The sequence below is a fragment of the Pezoporus wallicus genome, unplaced genomic scaffold, assembly GCF_028554395.1.
Source record: "Pezoporus wallicus isolate ANWC-B61680 ecotype Strahan unplaced genomic scaffold, APGP_CSIRO_Pwel_v1 contig_5785, whole genome shotgun sequence".
In the NCBI taxonomy this organism is placed as follows: Eukaryota; Metazoa; Chordata; class Aves; order Psittaciformes; family Psittacidae; genus Pezoporus; species Pezoporus wallicus.
The window spans coordinates 76,093-96,536 of NW_026641150.1; the positions used below are offsets into that span (position 1 = coordinate 76,093).

At 40.6% G+C, this 20,444-nt stretch overlaps 1 protein-coding gene and 1 long non-coding RNA gene across 2 annotated transcripts in view; one reads left to right on the forward strand and one right to left on the reverse strand.

The window, feature by feature from the left end:
• Positions 1 to 916, reverse strand: part of ANKRD10 (ankyrin repeat domain 10) — a 37,952-nt gene extending 37,036 nt beyond the window's left edge. The window contains exon 1 of the mRNA XM_057422242.1: positions 644 to 916. Within this exon, the coding sequence (XP_057278225.1) occupies positions 644 to 844 (201 nt within the window). The 5' untranslated portion in view covers positions 845 to 916. The remainder of the gene's footprint in view (positions 1 to 643) is intronic.
• The window catches only part of LOC130606171 (uncharacterized), a 38,472-nt gene continuing 18,379 nt past the window's right edge, over positions 352 to 20,444 (forward strand). Inside the window, exon 1 of the long non-coding RNA XR_008973886.1 lies at positions 352 to 398. This is a non-coding gene — a long non-coding RNA (uncharacterized LOC130606171). The remainder of the gene's footprint in view (positions 399 to 20,444) is intronic.

Here is a 20,444-nt window from a genome sequence, read left to right on the forward strand (position 1 = left end):
CAAGCACACCCATCTTCTCCCGAGCCGGTAGTCATAACACAGGCCCCACAACAAAACAGTCTCCAGGTGCGGAGCCCGAGGACCATTAAGGACAGCGGCTGGGCTCTGCGGACAAAGCACGCAGCGGGAGGGCTGGGTGGTGGGGAAGTGCGGCCGGACGCTTACCGGCCTCCCCCGGAGCTCCCCGGCCAGGGCTAGAGGGGAGCCCCCAGCCCCTGCTCCTCCCCTTTGGCGGCCGCCGCTCGGACGCCCGGCTGCGAGACCCAGAGGCGCCTCTATCGGCCAGGCTGACGGGAGGGCAGCGAAAAACGGGTCCGCTCCAGCCGGCGACACGGAGAGGATGAATGACTGGGGGGCGGCAGGTGCCACCAGCCCTACCCCCGCCTCACTGACCGCTGGTAAGCCGGGACAGAAGCCAAGCGCCGCCGCTGTTCCCACCCTATCCCCAGAGCAGCAATGAGCAGCCATGGCGGAGGGGGACGGGACGGCGGCAGCCGCCTCCCGGCAGAGAGCGCGCAAAGGACAAAGATGGCGCCGCGTTGCGCGCGAGCGGGACTCGCGCCCTCCTTCCCCTTCAACACCTTCCCCCCCGGCCCTGCGCTCCCGGTTCTCGCTCCGCCGGCCGGGCCGGGCCGGGCCCTACCTTGCCGAAGTGCGCGGCCCAGTGGATGGGCGTCCAGCCGTAGAAGGAATCCTCCGCCGCCAGGTCGGAGCGGGGCGAGCTCTGGAGCAGCGCGCACAAGGCTGGCAGGTCTCCATCGCGGCAAGCGCGGTGAAGGGGGAAGCGGAGGGTCAGCAGCTCCTCGCTGGAGAAACCCGCCTCGGGGCCGGCTCCCAGCGACATGGCGGGCAGGGGGAACAGCAGCGGTGGTGGCAGGGGTGAGGAGAGGGGGAATAAGAAGGAAGGTATGGGGGAAAAAAAAGAAAAAAAGAGAATGCACGGGCAGGCGCGCTCTGCCCGCGCTGGAAGCGGCGACGAATGCGGCGGCCGTGAGCTGCCCGAGCACAAAGGAAGCGGGGCGGGGCCGCACACGCCGCTCCGCCCCGCGCGGGCGGTGCCGGGCACCCCTTGGGGATCCGGGGCGAGAGCAGGGCCGGGCCGGGCCTCGCCTCGCCTCGGGCAGGGCGCGGTGGGTGGTACGCGGCTGCGGTTTGTTTTCTGCTGCCTGAGGATGCGAGTTTGGCGGCGCGGCGGGAGAGGCCTCGTCCAGTCCGGCATGCTGGTGGAGAGAGACGAGGCGTCGGCGGGGAGAGGCATGCAGGAGGAAAGACGGCGGCTATATGCTCTCCCGGCGCGGCAGTGTTGCCGCTTCTACCCCTGCGCAGGTGGAAACTGGTGGTGGGAGCTTTCCCGAGCTCTTGGCAGGGGAATCGGCCTCCCAGTCGGGTTGTGCTCTGCAGGGCGCCCGTGCGGTAGCAGCAGCACTTAAGGAGGCAGGATGTTGGTCTGTGTAAAAGCACTCACGGGAGCAGATTTTATGGAGACAAAGAGAACCTTATCAAGCCCTCTTCCAGGCATCACACAGTCTTCACCTGAGCAGACTCCCCTCAGCTCCAGGGGGCTGCTGATGTGTGCAGTGTGTTTCCTTGCTGGGGGCCCTGACCTGCTTACTGTCTGGGTAGTCAGTTGTGTTTCTGTAAGTGCTGTGTAAGTGTGTAAGTGCTTTCAAGCCAAATTCAGGACTCCAAGGTCACTGTTATTTCACTGTATAATGGATTACAAACCAAAAGATAACCTTGTTAGTGACTGATTAAAATGACACTGACAAATTTGCAATTGCAGCTAACAACCAGTCATAGAATGCTTTGGGTTGGAAGGGACTTTCTAGTTCCAACCCCCCCTGCCACAGGCAGGAATACCTTGCACTAAATCAGGTTGCTCAAAGCCCCGCCCAGCCTGGCCTTGAGCACTTCCAGGGATGGGGCATCTGTGATTTCTCTGGGCCATCTGTAGCAGTGTCTCATCACCCTCACAGTAAAGAAATTGTTCCTAGTATCTAATTTAAATCTTCCCTCTTTCAGTTTAAAGCCATTCCCCCTTGTCCTGTCACTACATGTCCCTGTAAAACGTTCATCTCCAGGTTTCATTTAGGTACCGGAAGGCTGCTCTAAGGCCTTTCAAAAGGCTTTTCTAGGCTGAACAGCCGCAGTTCTCTCAGCCTGTGTCCATAGCAGAGATGTTTCATCCCTCTGGTCATCTTCATGGCCTCCTCTGTACTCACTCCAACAGGTCCATGTCCCTCTTGTGTTGAGGGCCCCAGACATGGACAAACTACTGCGGGTGGGGTCTCATGAGGGTGGTCCTTGAGTAAGGACTCCACAAAAACTTTAGGAATCTTTTGCCGATTGCTCCTAATTGTTTTCTGTCCAAAGTATTTGTGAACTACTTACTGTAGCAAAATTAAATTGATAGTAAAGGGTTGGTTTAAGCCCAAGTACATTCATCTGCCCCTGAAAATCAAGGAATGTTCCTTTTTCAGTATACAGTCTTAAGCAATGTAAGCTGGGAATTATGTTTAGGGGCACAGAAAGTACAAAGTAATTTCTGTTAAAAGCACCAGGAGACCTAGACAGTTTAAAAGCTTTTCTCTAACATCAGGTTAAATTCATCATTAAGGTGTTGTGAAATACCTTTTTCTTATGACAGGAGTTCTGACTTCTCAGAAGGTATGTTGGTTTTCTCTCTTAAGGAAGCAAACCCCAGAAATCAAGAAAACTAAAACATTCATAAATGTTTTTGGATTAGAGTTTGTGCATGAGAAATGTGTATTTTGTGTTGTGATGGGTAGAAACCAGTATCTGAAATTATTTGGCTTAAATGCATTTTTAAATTACTTTTCTGATTGAACTAGTAGTGGAATGTATAAAGATTGTAGTTTTTTTTTGTTTGGGGTTTTATTTAAATAGCTTTTTTTAATTCCATATACTCTTTGAGGGGGAACTCTGTTGGGCTAACATCACTGTTAAGTTTCCAGTTTTTGCTGAAACTGGCCCTCATCATGGTTTTGTATACTCTCGGCAAGTATGTATTGTGGTTCCATAGGAGTTCCTCACATTTATTTGGCTTTGTTGTATTTTAGCATAGCTGAACTGTGTATGTATGATATCCTATCCTTGGAGATAAGATTCCAACACAAAGAAAAACACCTACCTTCAAGCAGAAAAAAATGCACCTTGGAATACAGCCATCATAAAACACCCTCTTGACATATGCCTCCCATAACAAAGAGTCTTTTTGTACATATGTAAAATCTTAGAAAAGGAATTAGATGTACAGCATATGGGGTAAATTTTTAGTTGTCAAGGAGGTGATGAGGACGTTCATTCACTGTGGAAAGGGCTGACACTGTGTGGGTGCTTTCCAAAATGCTGTTGCAACAGCTAACAGGAGATTTGGATGAAGATTTTACTTAAAATATCACAATGATGGCCTGAGGTAGAAACAGGGGGTTTAGACTGTAAAAACTATAGCTAAATGAAACACCTTGCTTGTGTTCTCAGGTTTGTTTTGATCTGGACAGTCAGTAATAACATATGTCTCTACTTCAGGCAAGCAGCACAAGTCTGGTATCAAGAAGTATCATATTTAACTATAAATTCATACAAATTATTAAATTTGTATGTGGTTGTATTTTTACAGCACTATCAAGACAGAGAATACAAAGATAGAAAGTTGGCTTTCAGAAACTTCTGATTTGACCTTAGCTGTGTTCTTCATTGTGGCATTATTAAAACTGTAGAGGCTTATTTCATTAGGTTTTCTATCTGCAAAATAGGAATAATAAAATCATGTCCTGGGTGGTTTTAAGAAGCTCAATTAATCAAAGTGCTTTGAGGTAAAAATATAACACTATGATAGGAATATACAGATGAGGAATTTCAACACTTGAAGTTGGTGCAGCTAATACTTGCATCTTCTAGATATTATTCTATCTTCACCAAAACAAAATAATACTTAGATTTCTACAAGGCTGCCAAGTCACAGATCTCAGAATGATGTGTAGAGGGTGAATTAGAAATAAGCTCTTTTATAGATGGCAGCACTGCAGCACGGGAAAGGTAGACGTTTTGGCCAGGGGAGGGAGTACTTATAGCTACCACAACTTTCAGTTTAGTGCCTTACCCTTTTCCTTACAAACACGTTCATCTTCTGTTGGATCTGGCCTTTGTTTTCACATGCTCTACGAGTTTATCATTCTGCATGCATTTCTGGTTTTGGGTTATGTAGATTCCCCCCCCCCCCCCCCCCCCCCAACCCCCCAATATGTAGCTAGGCAGATGGTAACAATTTACATCAGTATGCCTTGTTTTGGGATTAAATAAGAAAGGCCCCACCTGATAGAACAGTTGAAAGAAAAAAAGGGAGGAAAAAAAAAACAAACCAGCCCAATCCCCAGAACCATAACTTATGTTATAAAAATAGTTATTACCAAAATACCTGCTATGAAAGAATACAGTTTCTTAGGTTGAAAACAGGCAAACTGTTTCTTATGGTGTTGTATAAGCATTGACAAAGTTGTTCACGTACTGTTTATAATAAAAAGCAATAAATATATAAAAAAGTGGGTTATAGTGAAGATGAATAAGAATTTAACATTCCTGAACTTGAGAAGATAGATATTAAAGATTTCCATGTGTTTTTTTTCTCTCTTACTGGGAACCGCCATACTGAATAAACGCAGTGGTCTACCTTTTTTCCTTACAGACACTGTATTTACCTTTTAGCACTCCATGTAAGACAGACAAGTGCTGTTCTATTAATTCTAGAAAGCGGGAAGCAGAATGCAGAGAAGGGAGGAGGCTTCAACAATGCCGCATAGGAATTCTGCATGTTTCATAACTGAATTCCTCATTGTGAGGTCAACCATTTTTATTTCCTGCTGGTCATCTACACCAACAGTTCCAAAATAGACAAGCACACTGCTCTCCATATTATACTGATTCCATAATCAGTCTGTAGTTGGCATATGACTTGGGGAGTCACATTTGTCTCTCTCTGATTTAAATTGTGAATCATTATCCAGATAAATGTAAAATTTAGTATGTTTTCATATTCTGCTTTTCCATTTATTTCCTTAATATATTTTAGCAATGGGCTTTATAAGCTGATTTTAATAGAATTTAAGCTTTAATTAAAAATGCTTTCTTTAGCTGCTGTCATATGTTGTGAAACTGGAGACATGGGAATTCTGGTTTTAATTTTTTTAATATTTCATTACATTATAATTCATTCTTTTGTACTTCTCTGTCATTATCACAGTTAGCTTTTATACAGAACAATGACAAATCTTGAAGATATTTTCAACAGTCTTTCTGTCCAAAAGATCAGACATGTAAAGTATAAATCTGCTATGTGATTCTAACTTCTTTCTAGATGATAGATTTGGTTTCCCTGACAGATATAGCTGCTATTGTGGTCTGTTTGCACATAGCGTATTTCGGGGAATTGACAGTCATGGGTTAAACTGTAATTTACAACCTTTTATGAAAAAAGGGAAGGAGTAATACATAATATCTCAGGTTCTTTTTATTTTCTGGTTTGTATGAAGACAGATTTTAGTATTTAATATGTTTTATAAACTGAAATTCTTTAATGGAATGCAATAAATAGTATGCTTACAGTATTGCTTACACAAAAAATACATTCCTGAATTTTTTATGACTCAGAAGAGTTCACCTACTAAATTTAGCAGCCCACATTTTTGTATATTTGGAAAAAAAAAAAGTTATTTGCAGGCCTATTTGCATTAATTTTGCCTTCAGTTCTATTCCTGATCTTTTAAGGGAAGTGAGAGGTTTTGTTTCTGTTTCTGTCACATCAAGGAGGTAGACTTCATGTTTTGTTGGGGCGTTTAACAGAACTGAATTTCCCCATGGAAAGAAACAGAAAAAGACATGGAGGAGTTTATAGGCAAAGCAGGGTGGAAGAAGAGATTTGTTTTATTTTAACTAAGTTTGCTTTTGCATTCTCTTCTGGCTAAAGGCTGAGAAAGCAAGTAGTCTGTAAATGAGGACTTCTTGAATATTCAAGAGAGTCTAACAAGACTAATTTAGAAAGTACATTATTTTTAAACTGTTTTGTGAAAAAGGGTTTGCTGGCTTACATAACTGTAATGTACTCAGCTTCTCTGTGCCATTCTGATACAAATAAATTATATTTGCCCATTTTCCCTTTCAGACAGGGTGAATATAGAGCATTTGATAATAACTTGTACAGAACAAAGGTTGACGTGTTTTTTTTTTTTGTTGTTAAAAAATACTATGGAATTTCATCAAATACATAACTCATTCAAATCCTCCCATTCTTGCTGTAGGATGCTTGCATTGGTTAACACTTAGGGTTTTATTTACTGGCCCACACATACGTGTCTACTGCCTCTTGAGATGGCCAAGAATGTTCTTCTGTGGTGCCAGCTGCTGCTGCAAAAAGGAATCAGTTCACCCAGGTGCTGTGCCCTGCTTGTGCAGAACTAATAGACCCTTTGGGAGTCCAAAGGCTTTGTAGGCCACATTGGGCATCTACGTTCTGATACAGGAATCCTCCATCAATGTCATTTGCATTGATGTGCCTAGTCACATAAGGAGTTCCTCACATTTTGCCTGGTTCTCAATCCCATAAAACTTTCTGTCTTTGAAGGAGGTTGTCAGAGAGAGTTGCTTGCTGCCTCCTGTATTATTGCATGAATCCTGTTCTTTGGGGCATTATACTAGCTCCTTGTGCTTCATTTTGTTTTCCTATCTAAGATGTTGAGGGGGATTTTACAAAAGGACAAACTTCTTCAAACATTATTGACAAGCTGAGAGAGCTGGGCTTGTTCAGCCTGGAGAAGAGAAGGCTCAGGAGGGACCTTAGAGCAGGCTTCCAGTACCTAAAGAGGGCCAACAAGAAATCAGGAAAGGGACTTTTCACAAGGCATGTATTAACAGGACAAGGTGGAATGACTTTAAACTGAAAGAAGGTGGATTGAGATTAGTCATTAGGAAGAAACTTTACTGTGATAGTGGTGAGGCACTGACACAGGTTGCCCAAGGATGCTGTGGCTGCCCCATCCCTGGCAGTGTTCACGGCCAAATTGGATGGGGCTTTGAGCAATCTGTTCTAGTGGAAGGTGTCCCTGCCATGGCAGGGGGGTTGGAACTAGAAGGTCCCTTCCAAGCCAAACCATTCTATGATTCTATGTTTCTATGATTATTCATCATTATCATCTTTTTTTTTTTTTTTTTTTAAACTCTTTGTGAACTGTGATGAACATAAAACATTTCATCAGATGCCATGAATTTATTTTAGCAATGGTGGGAACTTTCCATCATTTTCCTAGTGTAAAATAGAGGCTGACTCATAATTTTCAAGGGCTAGTTCAAAGATTTGTATTACTTCCTATTTTTGATTAAATTAAACCACAGCTGAGTGGTGTACCCCCTGAAGTATGATATTCTTATTTGGATTTTTTCTTCTCTTCACCTTCCTTTAGTGAAGACCGAGTGTTCTGTTGTGATCACTCCTAAAACAGAATAGGAAATAAACATTATTCTTTGTGATGGAAGTTACTAGGAGAAACAGCTGAAACATTTTGTAAGAATTAATTTAATAAACTTAAAAACATCAGTGCTCAAGTGCTAAAACTAAGTTTGCATAGTATGTGAGGTCTTTGAAGGCATAAAGATCAGAAAATTAATAGCAGCAGTAGCTGCTAACATGGAAAAAAAAAGCCATGAGTGGAAAAACAGTAAACTGAAAGTCCTTTATCCTCCTTTCCAGCCCTCAGTTCTCAGAGTTTTGTCTGCCAAGGAAAGCAGGGAATCTGTCTGACTTTCAAATAATTACTGATGTATTACTCCATTGCAGGCTAGTAGCAAAGAGCAGCTGTGCCCAGTAGCCAGAGCCAACTTCTGCCTTTCCCATCCCCCATTTCTGACTGCCTTCCCTGGAGAAAGCTATCTCACTATTAAATAAACTCGGGCTGGGTTGCAAGACAAACCAAGATTTCAAAAGAAAAATATTTACTCATGCATAAAGAAGCCCTTTTTTAAAACCTCGCTACTTAGGAAACGATGTGATTTTGTGGGTTACAAGTAAAACCAGATTTGTGACACTACAGTTGTAAAGCTGCCATCTTCTATGAGCCTGGGAAGAGTGACCTTATTCATCATAAGGCTTTGTCAATTCTGCCTCTGTGCAACTATTCTCTTCTTGATACATGTGAGTCATCAGGGCCACGCTTAGCCGAGAGGTCTGGTGCCTAAAAAGTACGGGAGTTAATTATAGTTGTTGGCTTTTTGTCAAACTACCCTTCTTTTTCCCACATTCCTCACCAGTTTTAACAGAAAATTAACATCTCTTGGGAGGCAGGATACCAGCATTGTGGTAAGAAACAGTTCTGTAAGAAATCAATACCAAACCATTTCCATTTTCCACCTATATTGAGCCTGAGCCACAGTAATAAAAAGGTCCTTCAATGTCCTCATCCTCAAATTGTGTTCTGATTGTAAAAATAGAAAAAGAAAACACAAGTAGGAGTTCTCAGCAGAGTTGCAGGACTGCCAAAAGTTCATGATATCTCCACTTAGCTTTACACAGAAGGTGAATGTAAAACTGACTGCTTGACTGCTTGTGTTCAGTAAATAACTTTTATCTGAAAAAGCACACAAATGTGTGGAGGAATCTTGCTCAAGCTCCTGTTTAAATAATTCACATGCTGACTCCTTAAATTCCTCCTGATACTTCATTAGCGTTGCTGTCTTTCTCCACTGTCATGCCTTGTAAGTAGTTGCCATGTTGAAGCCAGCTGTTCAGCAACATGTTCGTGTCATTTTTGTTGTGTTCTGAGGTGTTTTGAGATGCACGGACTGCAGAGGATGCCCTCACACCCTGAGGAAGGCTAACACAGGCCACAGCACACTGCGACTCCTGGAATTCATGGCTGCTGCTACAGAATCTATGTAATGGAGCATAACAAACCTTTCACACAAAACCAGACTTTCTTATATTAAGAATCATATTACCCATGATTATTCTATCGTTTCGTTAGGCACTTGGATGGAAATTTGAAGTGGTACATTTATGTAATATTTATTGAGATGTTAAATGGAACAACAACCAAATCTGTAGCTTGATATCATCTACATGGATGTGGAATTACTAAATCATGTAGTCATTTTACAGTTCAATAATCCAGATGTCTTTCCATGGAAAAATATTTAATAAAGGGAAAAAAATGCCATATCCTCTTACAAAGAGGACAAACAAAATTCTTGAGAAAGGTGAAGAGTGTGAAATGTCTGTGCTTGAGCCTGGCAAGTGTTCCAAGTGTGCAGCCTGTTCTGTGAGATTAGGTGCTTGTATTTGAGGGGTTTAGTCCTTATTCATTGAAGAAAGAGCATCTCCTCCCCAAACTGATTTATTAAAGCAATTGTACCACCATCTTTTTGTCGAAGAGGATGGTGCCTGGTGTTTCATTTGTTTGTGAAAGAGTGCAGACTAAGCAGCCTATATTCTCAGTATAGGTTTCTGTTTTAGCTAGCATCATATGAAAGGAGCCATCTTGTGGTTGTCTCTTTTTCAAACGTTGTAATACTGCCTCGAAAAGCTGAAGTGAAAGATGCCTCTACGTTTCTGTGATAATTTTTCTTCTAGTTGTTTAGAGTAGATGTCAGCAAATTTATTTTGGATAGATTAGCTCATTTAACAATGAGCTTGTATCAATTCAATTAAGTATATTAGAAGAAACAAACCTTAGTTAACACAAGCCTCAGTCATCATTTTTAAAGTTGTTTCCTTAATAATACTGAGTAAGGTTCTGTATGATTCATCTTAGATAGCCATCTAGCCTTGCAGCTGTTGGTGACTAAATGTAACATCAAGGCCAAGGATCACGGTCATTTGATGAAAGTATAGAAAAATGTTACAAAATTGACTTGATTGCTATTTGTCTAGAATATTGATTGAAAGCAAAAACGTATGAAATCCATAGCTTCTGGTAAATTTGCTCACATATTCTAACTAACAGATAAGCAAAGTGTTACTTTAGAATGTGCTGTTTAAGGTTTATTGTATTCCTTGGATAGGAAGAAAAGACTGTTCTAGGAAAATGCAAATGTGGAACTGGGGATTGAAGTGAGACTAGTAGTTACTCGTGCTGGAATTGGAACTGGACTTTGAGAAAAAGAGAGACAGAATTAGTAATAGTTTTTACAACAGCTGATTAGGAAAGACAGTGTAAAGATTTACTTGGGGAAATTATCTGGGCCTTTAGATTAAAATTAAACCTGGTAGAATTTTCAGTCAGAGGATACCAATTAACTGGGGCAAAATCCAGCTTTTTACTGAAAATGTGTGCATAATTTCATTCAGAATATGTCTTCTTTGTTTCAAAACTAAAAGTGTAACATTTTTTATTAAAATTTAATTTCTTTAAAATTATTTAAATAGTTCAGAATATCAAATTCAAAATTAAATGTTTTTAAATTGTTAAATAAGATGCTCAAGTTGCTTTTAGCTTTTCAAGCTTTTACTGATATTTTTACTTCTTCTCTCCAATTAAAGATGATGGCTTGGTTTCTTGAGCGAAGATTTGGGAAGGGCTTTAACCACGCTTACTACAAGCACGATGACCAAGGGCAAGTGGGATATCCAAATCTGGTTGGAAAAAAAGGCTGCTTAGGCAATCAGGAAGTGTCCCACCACGACTGTGTTGACAGTCCTGAGCTAACTCGAGCTACCCATGCGCTGGTCCGCCCACATGTAATGTTGGGTCTGCAGCTTCCCATGCACCTTGTCACCTACCGTTTAGACCCTCTCCCGTCCATACAGACAGGTGACAGTGAGCCCTTCCAGCCTGCACAGTGGATTTTTTAGGTGAAGAACAGCTTGCGAAGAACTGCGCTTGGCTGAGGAGCCACTGGAGCGAGGCTACCATCTGTGGGCTTATGACTGAACGCCTCTAAGAACCCGCCTAGACCCTTGTTGTGCTATCGCTCATCAGTAGCTTGTGATTGACTCAGGAGATGACAGTCGTGTTCAGAATGCGTGGTTAAAAGTCTTTCCAAGTCTTTGTTAGTGAAGACAGGCCTTCCTCATAGGAGAGGGAAAACTCGGGAGAACGTCAAACCCGGGCTGATGGAGCTCGTCTAGCCTTGTATGATCTTCCATCAAAGAGAAGGACACTCTTACAAAACCTGTGATCTGTGGACTTTTCTGTCACTGTCCAAGCTAACTAGGCGATGGCAGTTAAACTTCAGGTTTAAAGGGTGGGGCCAATTAAAGATAAGACTTTGAAAAATGACATTTTCCTTGAGGTGTAAAAAATAGAATAATAGAATCATAGAATTGTTTGGGTTGGAAGGGACCTTAAAGACTGTCTAGTTACAATCCCCTTGCCATGGGCAGAGACACTTTCCACTCAACCAGGTTGCTCAAGGTCCTGTCCAACCTGGCCTTGAACACTGCCGGGGATGGAGCAGCCACAATTTCTCTGTGCAACCTTTGCCAGTGCCTCACTGCCCTCACAGTGTATCAGTGAATAAGATCAAAACATCAGGTGGCATCTCACTATCTGAGAAAATTACTTCGTTGAACGAAACACAATACTTGTGAATAACGCAAGTAGGAAAATGAAAGGTGTGGTACCATGTAAGATTTCTCTATCTTGCATCTAGTAAGAGAGACACAATGCCTATAATGAAAGAAACAGGAGAGGATTCTTGCTTAGGAAATCAGTTAAATGTGAATTAAAATATCTTCCCTCCAAAAGTGATGCTAGTACGACAGTGATGATTATTCTGGGCACTGCATTAAGTGGGGCAAAATACATACGGGATTATTTTTGACACAAATAATCCACTGTGATGTAGGAAAGAAAGTCTTTGGATGTACAGGATTCTGAGAGATAATTGTTTAAATATAAAAATGAAAATAATCACAGTTGCATAGTTCACTTGCCTCATTTCCCTACCTGTTAGTATGCAAAAAGTCTATTTTAAAAAACTTGAGTTCTCTGTGCATCTGTGAAGACAGCCACCCCAGTTATCAAGAATCTCAGCCTGACCTCTGAATCTACATTTCTGAGTGGGACTTGAATCAAAAGCTTATTTTTTGTATGTTTCTATAAAAACATGGATTTCCTTTGGTGAAACTGAAATCAGAGATAGAAACTGAAATCAAACATAGGAAATTAAATCAGATCCCAGACTGATGTAATTGTGCAATTTTTTGATGTTAAGAATTGTAAAAGTCAAGAATTTTGGCATTTTAGTGCATTCTGAGGAGAATTTAGTGCATTCTAAAAAATGTGGAATATAATGAATGAGGTTAAAAGAGGATCAAATGTTAGAATGGAGTGCTTGGAAGAGAGTACATTTTAAAAGATTACAATCCTTGTAATGTCTGAACTCTACAAAACCTGTTGAAAAGTATCAGAGTATCCGCACTTAACAAAACTGGACTGAGTTTATTAGAATTACATGGATTCAACTTCCAAAAAGTCATGGTTGTTAAGTGAATTTGTAGTCATATATGTCTTTTCTGCCCAGGTCAGCACTTCCAAATTAATAAACAAGAAGGAGGGTAAGATTTTCCCTAGGTATAAATCATTGCCACCCACTGTTTGTGGAAGCTTACAGGAGATCAGCCTTAAAAGTTCCTTTGTACTTCATATAGATTGTTTTTTTCCTGTTAAGTAGGATTACACTGAGTTTGCAACCAGAAATCGTTTTATTCAAAACAGTAAGGAAAGCATTTTTAAACTGTATTGTGAAATAGTGAAATGGCAGAGTCTGGAAGAAAGTGTTGTCATGCCATTATCTGGAAATTCATCCAAAAAAGAAAGTATTTGTCTCCCTGTTTCTTTTTCCACTTTGGCATATTGAATGAATGTCTAATTTACTTAATTACCTTTTGGTTCAATAGTAAACTACTGATTTGCTGAAAACCCTTTTTTTACAAAGAGACTTTTCATATATCTATGCAGGAATATGAGCTCTATCTGTATCTCAAAAAGCTTTCAGATGTCATGTGTGTGGTGCTGGACATATGGTGTGAGAGCCTGGTATAAGTTAATCAGCAAAATGTCTTGCTGATTCACCTCCAGGTGAGTGTTTTCTCTTTTTATCATTTACTGTAGTATTTTAACAAGTGAATATTTGTTCCTTTTTCTTCTTATAAATCTTTAAATTGATTCTTGAGAAGCACAGCATATTTTTATCCATTTCCAGTAGATGCTTGACATCATTTAAACCACTGCTAAAAGCCTGTTGAACAGCCTTGCTTCTTGCAGATACCAGCCTGTCCTTCACTGGTGCCATATCTTCTGCAGTATCTAAATCCAGGTTCTGATCTAATTGGAATGAGTTGAATTTTCACTGAACTCACCAAAATAACAGAACAGCTTTAAACTAAAATACTACATTAATTGGATTGGTAATTTTACTAGATAAATCTGTGCCAGAGATAGCTAGTTGGCTGGACTGAAGAAATCATAGAATCATAGAATGGTTTGGGTTGTAAGGGACCTTAAAGATTATCTAGTTTCAACCCCCTGCCATGGGCAGGGACACCTTCCACTAGACCAGGTTACTCAAAGCCCCGTCCAACCTGGCCTTGAACACTTGAAGACTTTGCCTTATGTGCCACTTCAGTACATTTTCTGCTATCTGCTAGGCATATTAGAATACCTTCTGAAACAACACAGTTCTGAGCAGGAAGTACCAAGTGTAAATGCTGATCTGAAAGCAAAAGCTTTAGGTAGTGCAGACCAGCATGTTAACCTGAAAGCATTTCCATGTAGCAGTTTTTATTCTACAGATGCTCCCACTCCTGCTGTCGCAGTGACATTCTTGTATCAAAATCTAATATCCTAACATGCAGATATTATTTTTATTGACCACGCTTTCTCTGACAGATATACAGACATTTTGGGGAGATAAGAACATGTATTTTATTTAGTTCTGATTCCGCTGTTCTGAAGCAATTTGTGAAATTAGACCTAGAAAGCTTGATGGAGCATCTTACAAGGAAGCTTAAGCCACAGCCATTGGTTATATCAACGTAAAGGAATTGAGTAACCCCAAAGGAATGGCAATGTGCTATTTTAAGAATCAGACAGGACATGAGAGACTGTCTGATATCACATGTTGGCATGAAAGTTGATGCTGAAATCTTTAGCCATGCCAGGTTTTAAAATGATGGATAGTACTGTGTCTAGAACATGTTATGTTTTTTGAAACACACATAATTTTCTCCCTACATAAGGAATAATTGTCTGCTTATCACATTAACAAAATGGATGATCAAACTTGCAAATCAGCCTTGACTTTCAAGTGTTTGAGAAGCTGAGGAGTATCCCAGCAATTAGCATATCAGCCTGCATTATGATAGAGCAGGTTTGGTTTGTCCACTATTATGGATTTCTTAAGTTACCCTGGGTTAGACATAGGGGTCCAGATCCACAAAGGCTTCTTGCTCGTATTGGTAGCAGCTGAAACCCACTTCAAATAGCACTTACTTTCTTAAAAACTTCTGTGGGTCTGTGCCTAGGTGCATATTCATTGGGAAAACAAAGTCTAGGAGAACTGCTGGGACTCCATCATTCCCCAAGGTTTGTGAGGCGAAGTGTAATTTATGTGCAGCGCTCAGCTACTACAAAAGCCAGGGGCACAGAAATCCATAAACAAAAGCTTACAAGTTTTTCTAATACATCAACCATGAAAAATCTTTGATACTAAAGCTCTAATATATTCATACTATAAGGCATATTACCACTGAAAAAAAAAAACCACAAACAAAACAAAATGAAACAAAGAATCAAAAGTACAAGCTATAAATCTGTTGTACGTTTGGGAAATGCTTCAGTTTTTTTTCTCAATGAAATGCTAGGAAAATAAAGCCTTGTGTGCGGATAAGAGCCATTTGGCTTAAATAACCCCCAAATTTGATGCTGTAAGCAAATTTGTATTGAAAGAATTCCAGGCAGTTGCAATATATATAGTTACACAAAACAATAGTTCTCTGCTTTCTACAAGTGTAACACTGTGCAATTCTGGCATGCCACTGTTGCTGTTTTTAAAGATTCTAGACTAAATGTGTTGAGGTGTGTGACCTCACCAGTTAAAGTTATGCATGCAGTACATGTATAGGGAACCTTTGCTGGGAGTCTGTGTGCTTTCCAAAGTGGGCTTGCGATGAAAAGAGAATATATTTCAACTTTTCAGTTTGGAGAAAAAGCTTAACTAACCCAGGGATATTAATTCAGAAATTCACTGAGGAATTGTAAGGACAATCAGGGATCAGGTCTTTAGTGAATTTAGGAGCAGAGCTTCTGAAGGGAGTTGTAGCTAGCAGACGGCTTGGGAAAAGGCACAGTGCCAGAGTCTCAAATGAGTGGGATATTTCCTGGAAAGGAGAATCAGGAAGAAAAATGCTAATGATACTTTGAGCCTAACTTCGTGTTTCTCACTTCTAGCCACTTATTTGGACTATTCTGACCAAATGCTCAAGAGCTCTGCCAGGGCAGGTCTTGTGTAGTAAGTTCCATTATTTGAGTTTAATTCAGTGGTCTAGATTTGGGATATATTTAGCTATTTGCTATAAATGTTTGCTCAGTTTTATTCAGGATTTCTATGGTTTTACTGCCAGGCAACTTAACTGAGAGTAACTCAGTTTTCCCCTGTGTCTTATATTACGGGAAAGAACCCATAAATGTCAAGAGTTTGTATGATGCTTTATGATTTTTTTTTTTTTTGCAAAACTGATGTAATTCTTACACAATATATATGTTACAGTGTTACTTAGATCTTACGGTTACTATTATACAGATGATGTACTGCTGGAAATGGAAGTGGGAAACCCTATCACTCAGAACTACATATTTGTAAGAACAGTATGTCAAGAATAGGAGCAGTGAGGGTGCTGACTCACAAGTGGTCATACTCACCTAGTGATGGACGTGACACTTCCAGCTCCCAGCTGTCCTTTCCATCCCATGACATGCAGTTTTCCACCCTCAGTGCAGAGATGGTTCAGCTGTTTATGTGGCAGCTGCTGAATTTCTATAACTTGCAGCTAAGCATATTGAGCCCAAATAATTTTTGGCTTACCTTAAACATTGTCCAACCAACTTTAGTACTTAAGCACCACTTCTCCAAACGAGACATAGTTGCCACAGAACCAAAAATCTCAGGGGAAAGGGAGATAGAACTTTTATCAATATCCCCAAAAAGTCAAGAAGTTAGAGGGGAAAAAAAGTCATATTGTATTATGTGCTGAGAAGCTCAGAAGCATTTCCAGGCTCTTTGGTGTGAGAACTTGTCCTAGCCTTAACTCAGATACAGGTTTGGTTGAAACACGCATCCAGGACAAGTTACCTCTGATCATGAATCAGAACTGTCAGAGTGGGAGTCAGCTCCAGATTCAGAAGTTTAGATGTCTACTGTGTAGATTTCTATGTGTGAGGTACGTGCTTAACACATAGAAGATTCAGACAATACAGTCAATGGTGCTTTGAGACCAATTTTGTATCTTGCTGGATTATATCCCCTCCTTTCATTGACTCTTCCAGGAATAACAGTCAATCAATGTTACTCATCTCTTTATTTCGGCAACTACTAATTACTTCCCAATGATCTCTGCCTCTTCTTCCTTTGTTGCTGTTTCTGTTTCCCATTTCTTGTTACTTCTCAAGTCTGTTTGGGACATAGCTGTAAGAAACTTCAAGTTCTCTTGCAGGAATCTCGTGAGTGTTAGTGGATTGAATAATTTTTGCTCTACTTTATGGACTCCACTTCTAGATGTGCCAGTTTGGCTCAACTTGCTAAGGCTACAAGCAGAAGACGGGCAACCTGTGTCATTTGATGTCTCTCCTTCCACAAACAAACTGTCAAGTGTCTCACTTTATCAATCAGATTTTTTTAGGATTACACAATGGCTTACTCCTTTTTTCTATCTTTCATCCATGTGAAAAGGCATTATCTTATTAGTCAGTCAGTTGTCCTTTTTTTTTCTCCAGTGTTCTCTTTAAGACCCCAGCTGCTGTCTTGGGCTAAGTTATAGTGAGTCCTTTGTGGTTCATTTTATCCCTTGGTGACTTTATCTGCCAAGAGACTGCCTACACAGCCAGAGCACCTACAATTTTCTTCCAATATTCCCATCATCTTAATACTGAAAGAATTCTCCATAGGTCTGTGAAATGTGTCCTTATGCTGAACATCATTATGTTTCCCTTCCAATACTTTCCAGGGTTTTTCATTAGTTTGTCTTTTAAATTATATTCTTAACAACCGTGGCCGAGATTAAACAGAAACATTGTTCAGAGAGAAAAGGGCTTCTGGTGAAACAGATGTCACTTGCAGTACTATATATCCCCTTCTTTTGGCAACTGACACAGATTCTGGCTAACTTACTTATCAGTGGGCATCCCGCCCTCCCAACAGATGGTCACAAGTGCAGAGAGCCAAAAGCCCATCCATAGATGCAGAATATGTTGAAAACTGTATGTCTAGACACAAATGTTGAAAGAGCTTTTTAGGTTGAACTTCTGTGCCTGCAGTCAATCTAGGGGAAAGGATGGCTTTTTAATAAAGGAACATTCTGTGTCAACATATGGCTGCTTTGGTGTTTAGAGAGGCTGATAGTTATGCGAGGGTTGGGGAGATGGAGATTCTGAAGTAATCAGCATATTAGAAGAGTCACTCCAGTTTTGGTTTCTTTCTATTGATAGTATCTAGTAAGAGAATAAAACACTGTAGTTCTGGTTCAGATGAATTTCACAAAATTAGTTCAGGAAGTTGGAGAAATCTGTAGCACAGTTGCTCAGATAAACTTATGTAGCCTTAGAACAGAATTTCACATGTTTTTTAACAGAAAATTGAAACTTGTTTTCTTATGGCTTTGTCATATTTGTCAACATCTGTAAAAATCAGAGACATTTTTATTCTCACAAAGCCATCTCACAAAATACAGGGGTTATCATCCCATGGATGAGTGAGAACAGTTTGTGTGGCTTCTTACAGTCATGCTTAGGAACTTGACTAGCTCTTAGTAGTTTTTTTAGGGGAAATGCAGTGACATATGCTACTGTAGCTGGGCAAGGAAATATGTATTGCAACAAGGGTGTATTATGTATAAAATTAGATCAAGCCTTTTGCCCTAATTTTCCTAGAGGTAGAAATGCTTGCTGTTATAGCCTGTACTCTACACATGATCTGGCTTTGCTTGCATCTGTTGAATTATCATCTGAACTTAAAAATCAAGCAGGTTTAAATCAGTTGCCTCCTGGATTAGGTAAAGGCATAGCAAACCGTGATGACCGCTTTTAAGAAATTGATGGGTTTTGCATGAGAGTAAGGGAGGAGTTGACTTTAGCTTTGAAGGAAAACAGAGGCATGAGACAGACAGAGTTTCTCATCTCTCACGTGAGATGAGAAACTGAAGGAACTAGCTTGTTGGTTGCTGTGCCTAGAGAAGAATGTTACAAGTGCTTGCATGCCCTGGAGCAGAAGCCAGTACAAAAGAGAGGCAAAAGCCAGTCTTCACTCTGCATCATCAATGCCTTCAGACAGCTTCTGAAGATCACCTTTTTTGTGTTCATCTTTAGGTAGTTCATGCTCTGGCAGAAACGTTACCAAATGCAACAATAATTTGGTAGTGTATGCATCTTCCCATGCAGGTTCGGCTAGAGACTGTTGGGATGATTCACTTCCAAGTTGTGGTAATACCAAGCTATCAGGTAATAATCATTTTCACTCACTACCAAGGCTGTTTTGGTGACCAAAGGCTGAAAAGTCACCTATTGCATTGTCATTCACCTAGTTTTTGGTTCCAGTTCTGTCCTGCTTTCACATTGATTCCCCCTTACACTTTTCACCATAATTCCTGAGTATTTTAAATTCTGACATTTTTTAGAATGGCCAAAATCATATGCTCTGGTTTTTTTTCAGTGTATTTTTTTAAACTTGAGTCTCTCTGGATTCATTATTTGACTGCATACATGTGTTTCTATAGTTGATGATTATAAGGTTAATTACTGAGTGAGCTCACTAGCTGTGTGCATTCAGCAACACTCCTCATTAGTTGGTTCATAAAATAGTTTTTTTCAGTTCTTTGTATGTTGTACTGGTGTGAAGTGCCCTATGAACTCAATACCAGCCTGTTTTCTATTCTCTTTTAGCTCAGCTAAAAATTACTTTGACTAAATACTAGGTGATGTACAGTCTCATGAGCAGTGTGAGATTTGGTTATTAATAGTTTTTTATTTAAATAATGAAATTCACAATGGTGTTGAATTATGGTGCTTGCTTCAGAAAGGTTTTCAAGCTTTCCTTGTCTTTTTCATACTTAAAGCACATGCTGTGGGTGTAAGGAAGGGGAGGACATAGGCTAACACGCTGGGTAGGAAAGTAGGTCTTTGTGTTAGCTCTGTGAAAAAGGCCTAATCAGGGACCTAATCAAGAGACTGCAGAAGCTAAAGCCTCTCTGAGATCGACAAGCTTGGTGTGGGACCATTGTGTACTGGTTTATAGCTGAGGCATTGTGTGTGCTATTCTGATGGAGCCCTGCATGGGGTATGAATGGGAAAATGGAAGCCAGTGCCGGTCCTGTTAATTTTTTTCTGTATGAGAGTCTGTTAGCGATTTGCCTCACACTCTGAAGTCCTACTGTCACATGGGCTTGTTTGCTGACCATGGCTCTGCCATAGTATTTTCACCATCCTTTGTTCATTATTCTCTCCCAGCCCCTCTGTTGCACCTTGTGCACTTTTGAACTGCTTTATGCAGCTGGAACAATTCATCAGCCTCTGGGCAATATTATTTCTCCCTCAGGAAATCCATGTTTTCAAACTCTCTGAAGAAATCTGACTGCTTGAAAGCATGGCTTTGCACTGTAAAGTGTGTGCACTCAAATACCAAAGTGTGTGCTTAAGTAAATCTCCAGAGCAAATCTATGGGAATGTTACCTGGGTGAAGGCTGGGTGACTTGAATATTGTGATCAGAAAGTTGTATTTCACAATTCAACAATTACCTGCTACCAGATCTGAATCTATCTAGTTTTTAAGGGGTTATTGAGTTTTTTTTCATGCTATGCAAGAAAAGAAGAGGTTTCATCCTCATTTATTGACCTAAGTTAAATACTACCCTCATTAGTAGAGAAATTAATAGGTTTAGGTTATAGAAAATCAATCTGATGGCCATACGTACTATTGCCAGGTCATTAGACCCCTCTAATGTAGTAATCTCATTAGATTAATTTTTTGTAGTTACAGCACACAAATTACAAGCCGCAAATGCAGGTGCACACTGAGAAGTCCATCTACTGCCTATAGGAGTGTTTTAGCCACTAGGCTATAGGCCCAGTTGAGGGCTAAAATATTTTCTGTTCTTGTTGAAGCTTAGCCACTGTGTGACAGTTGAAGCTGGAGGAGAATCTGAAATGCTGTACCTTCGGCTTGGGGACACT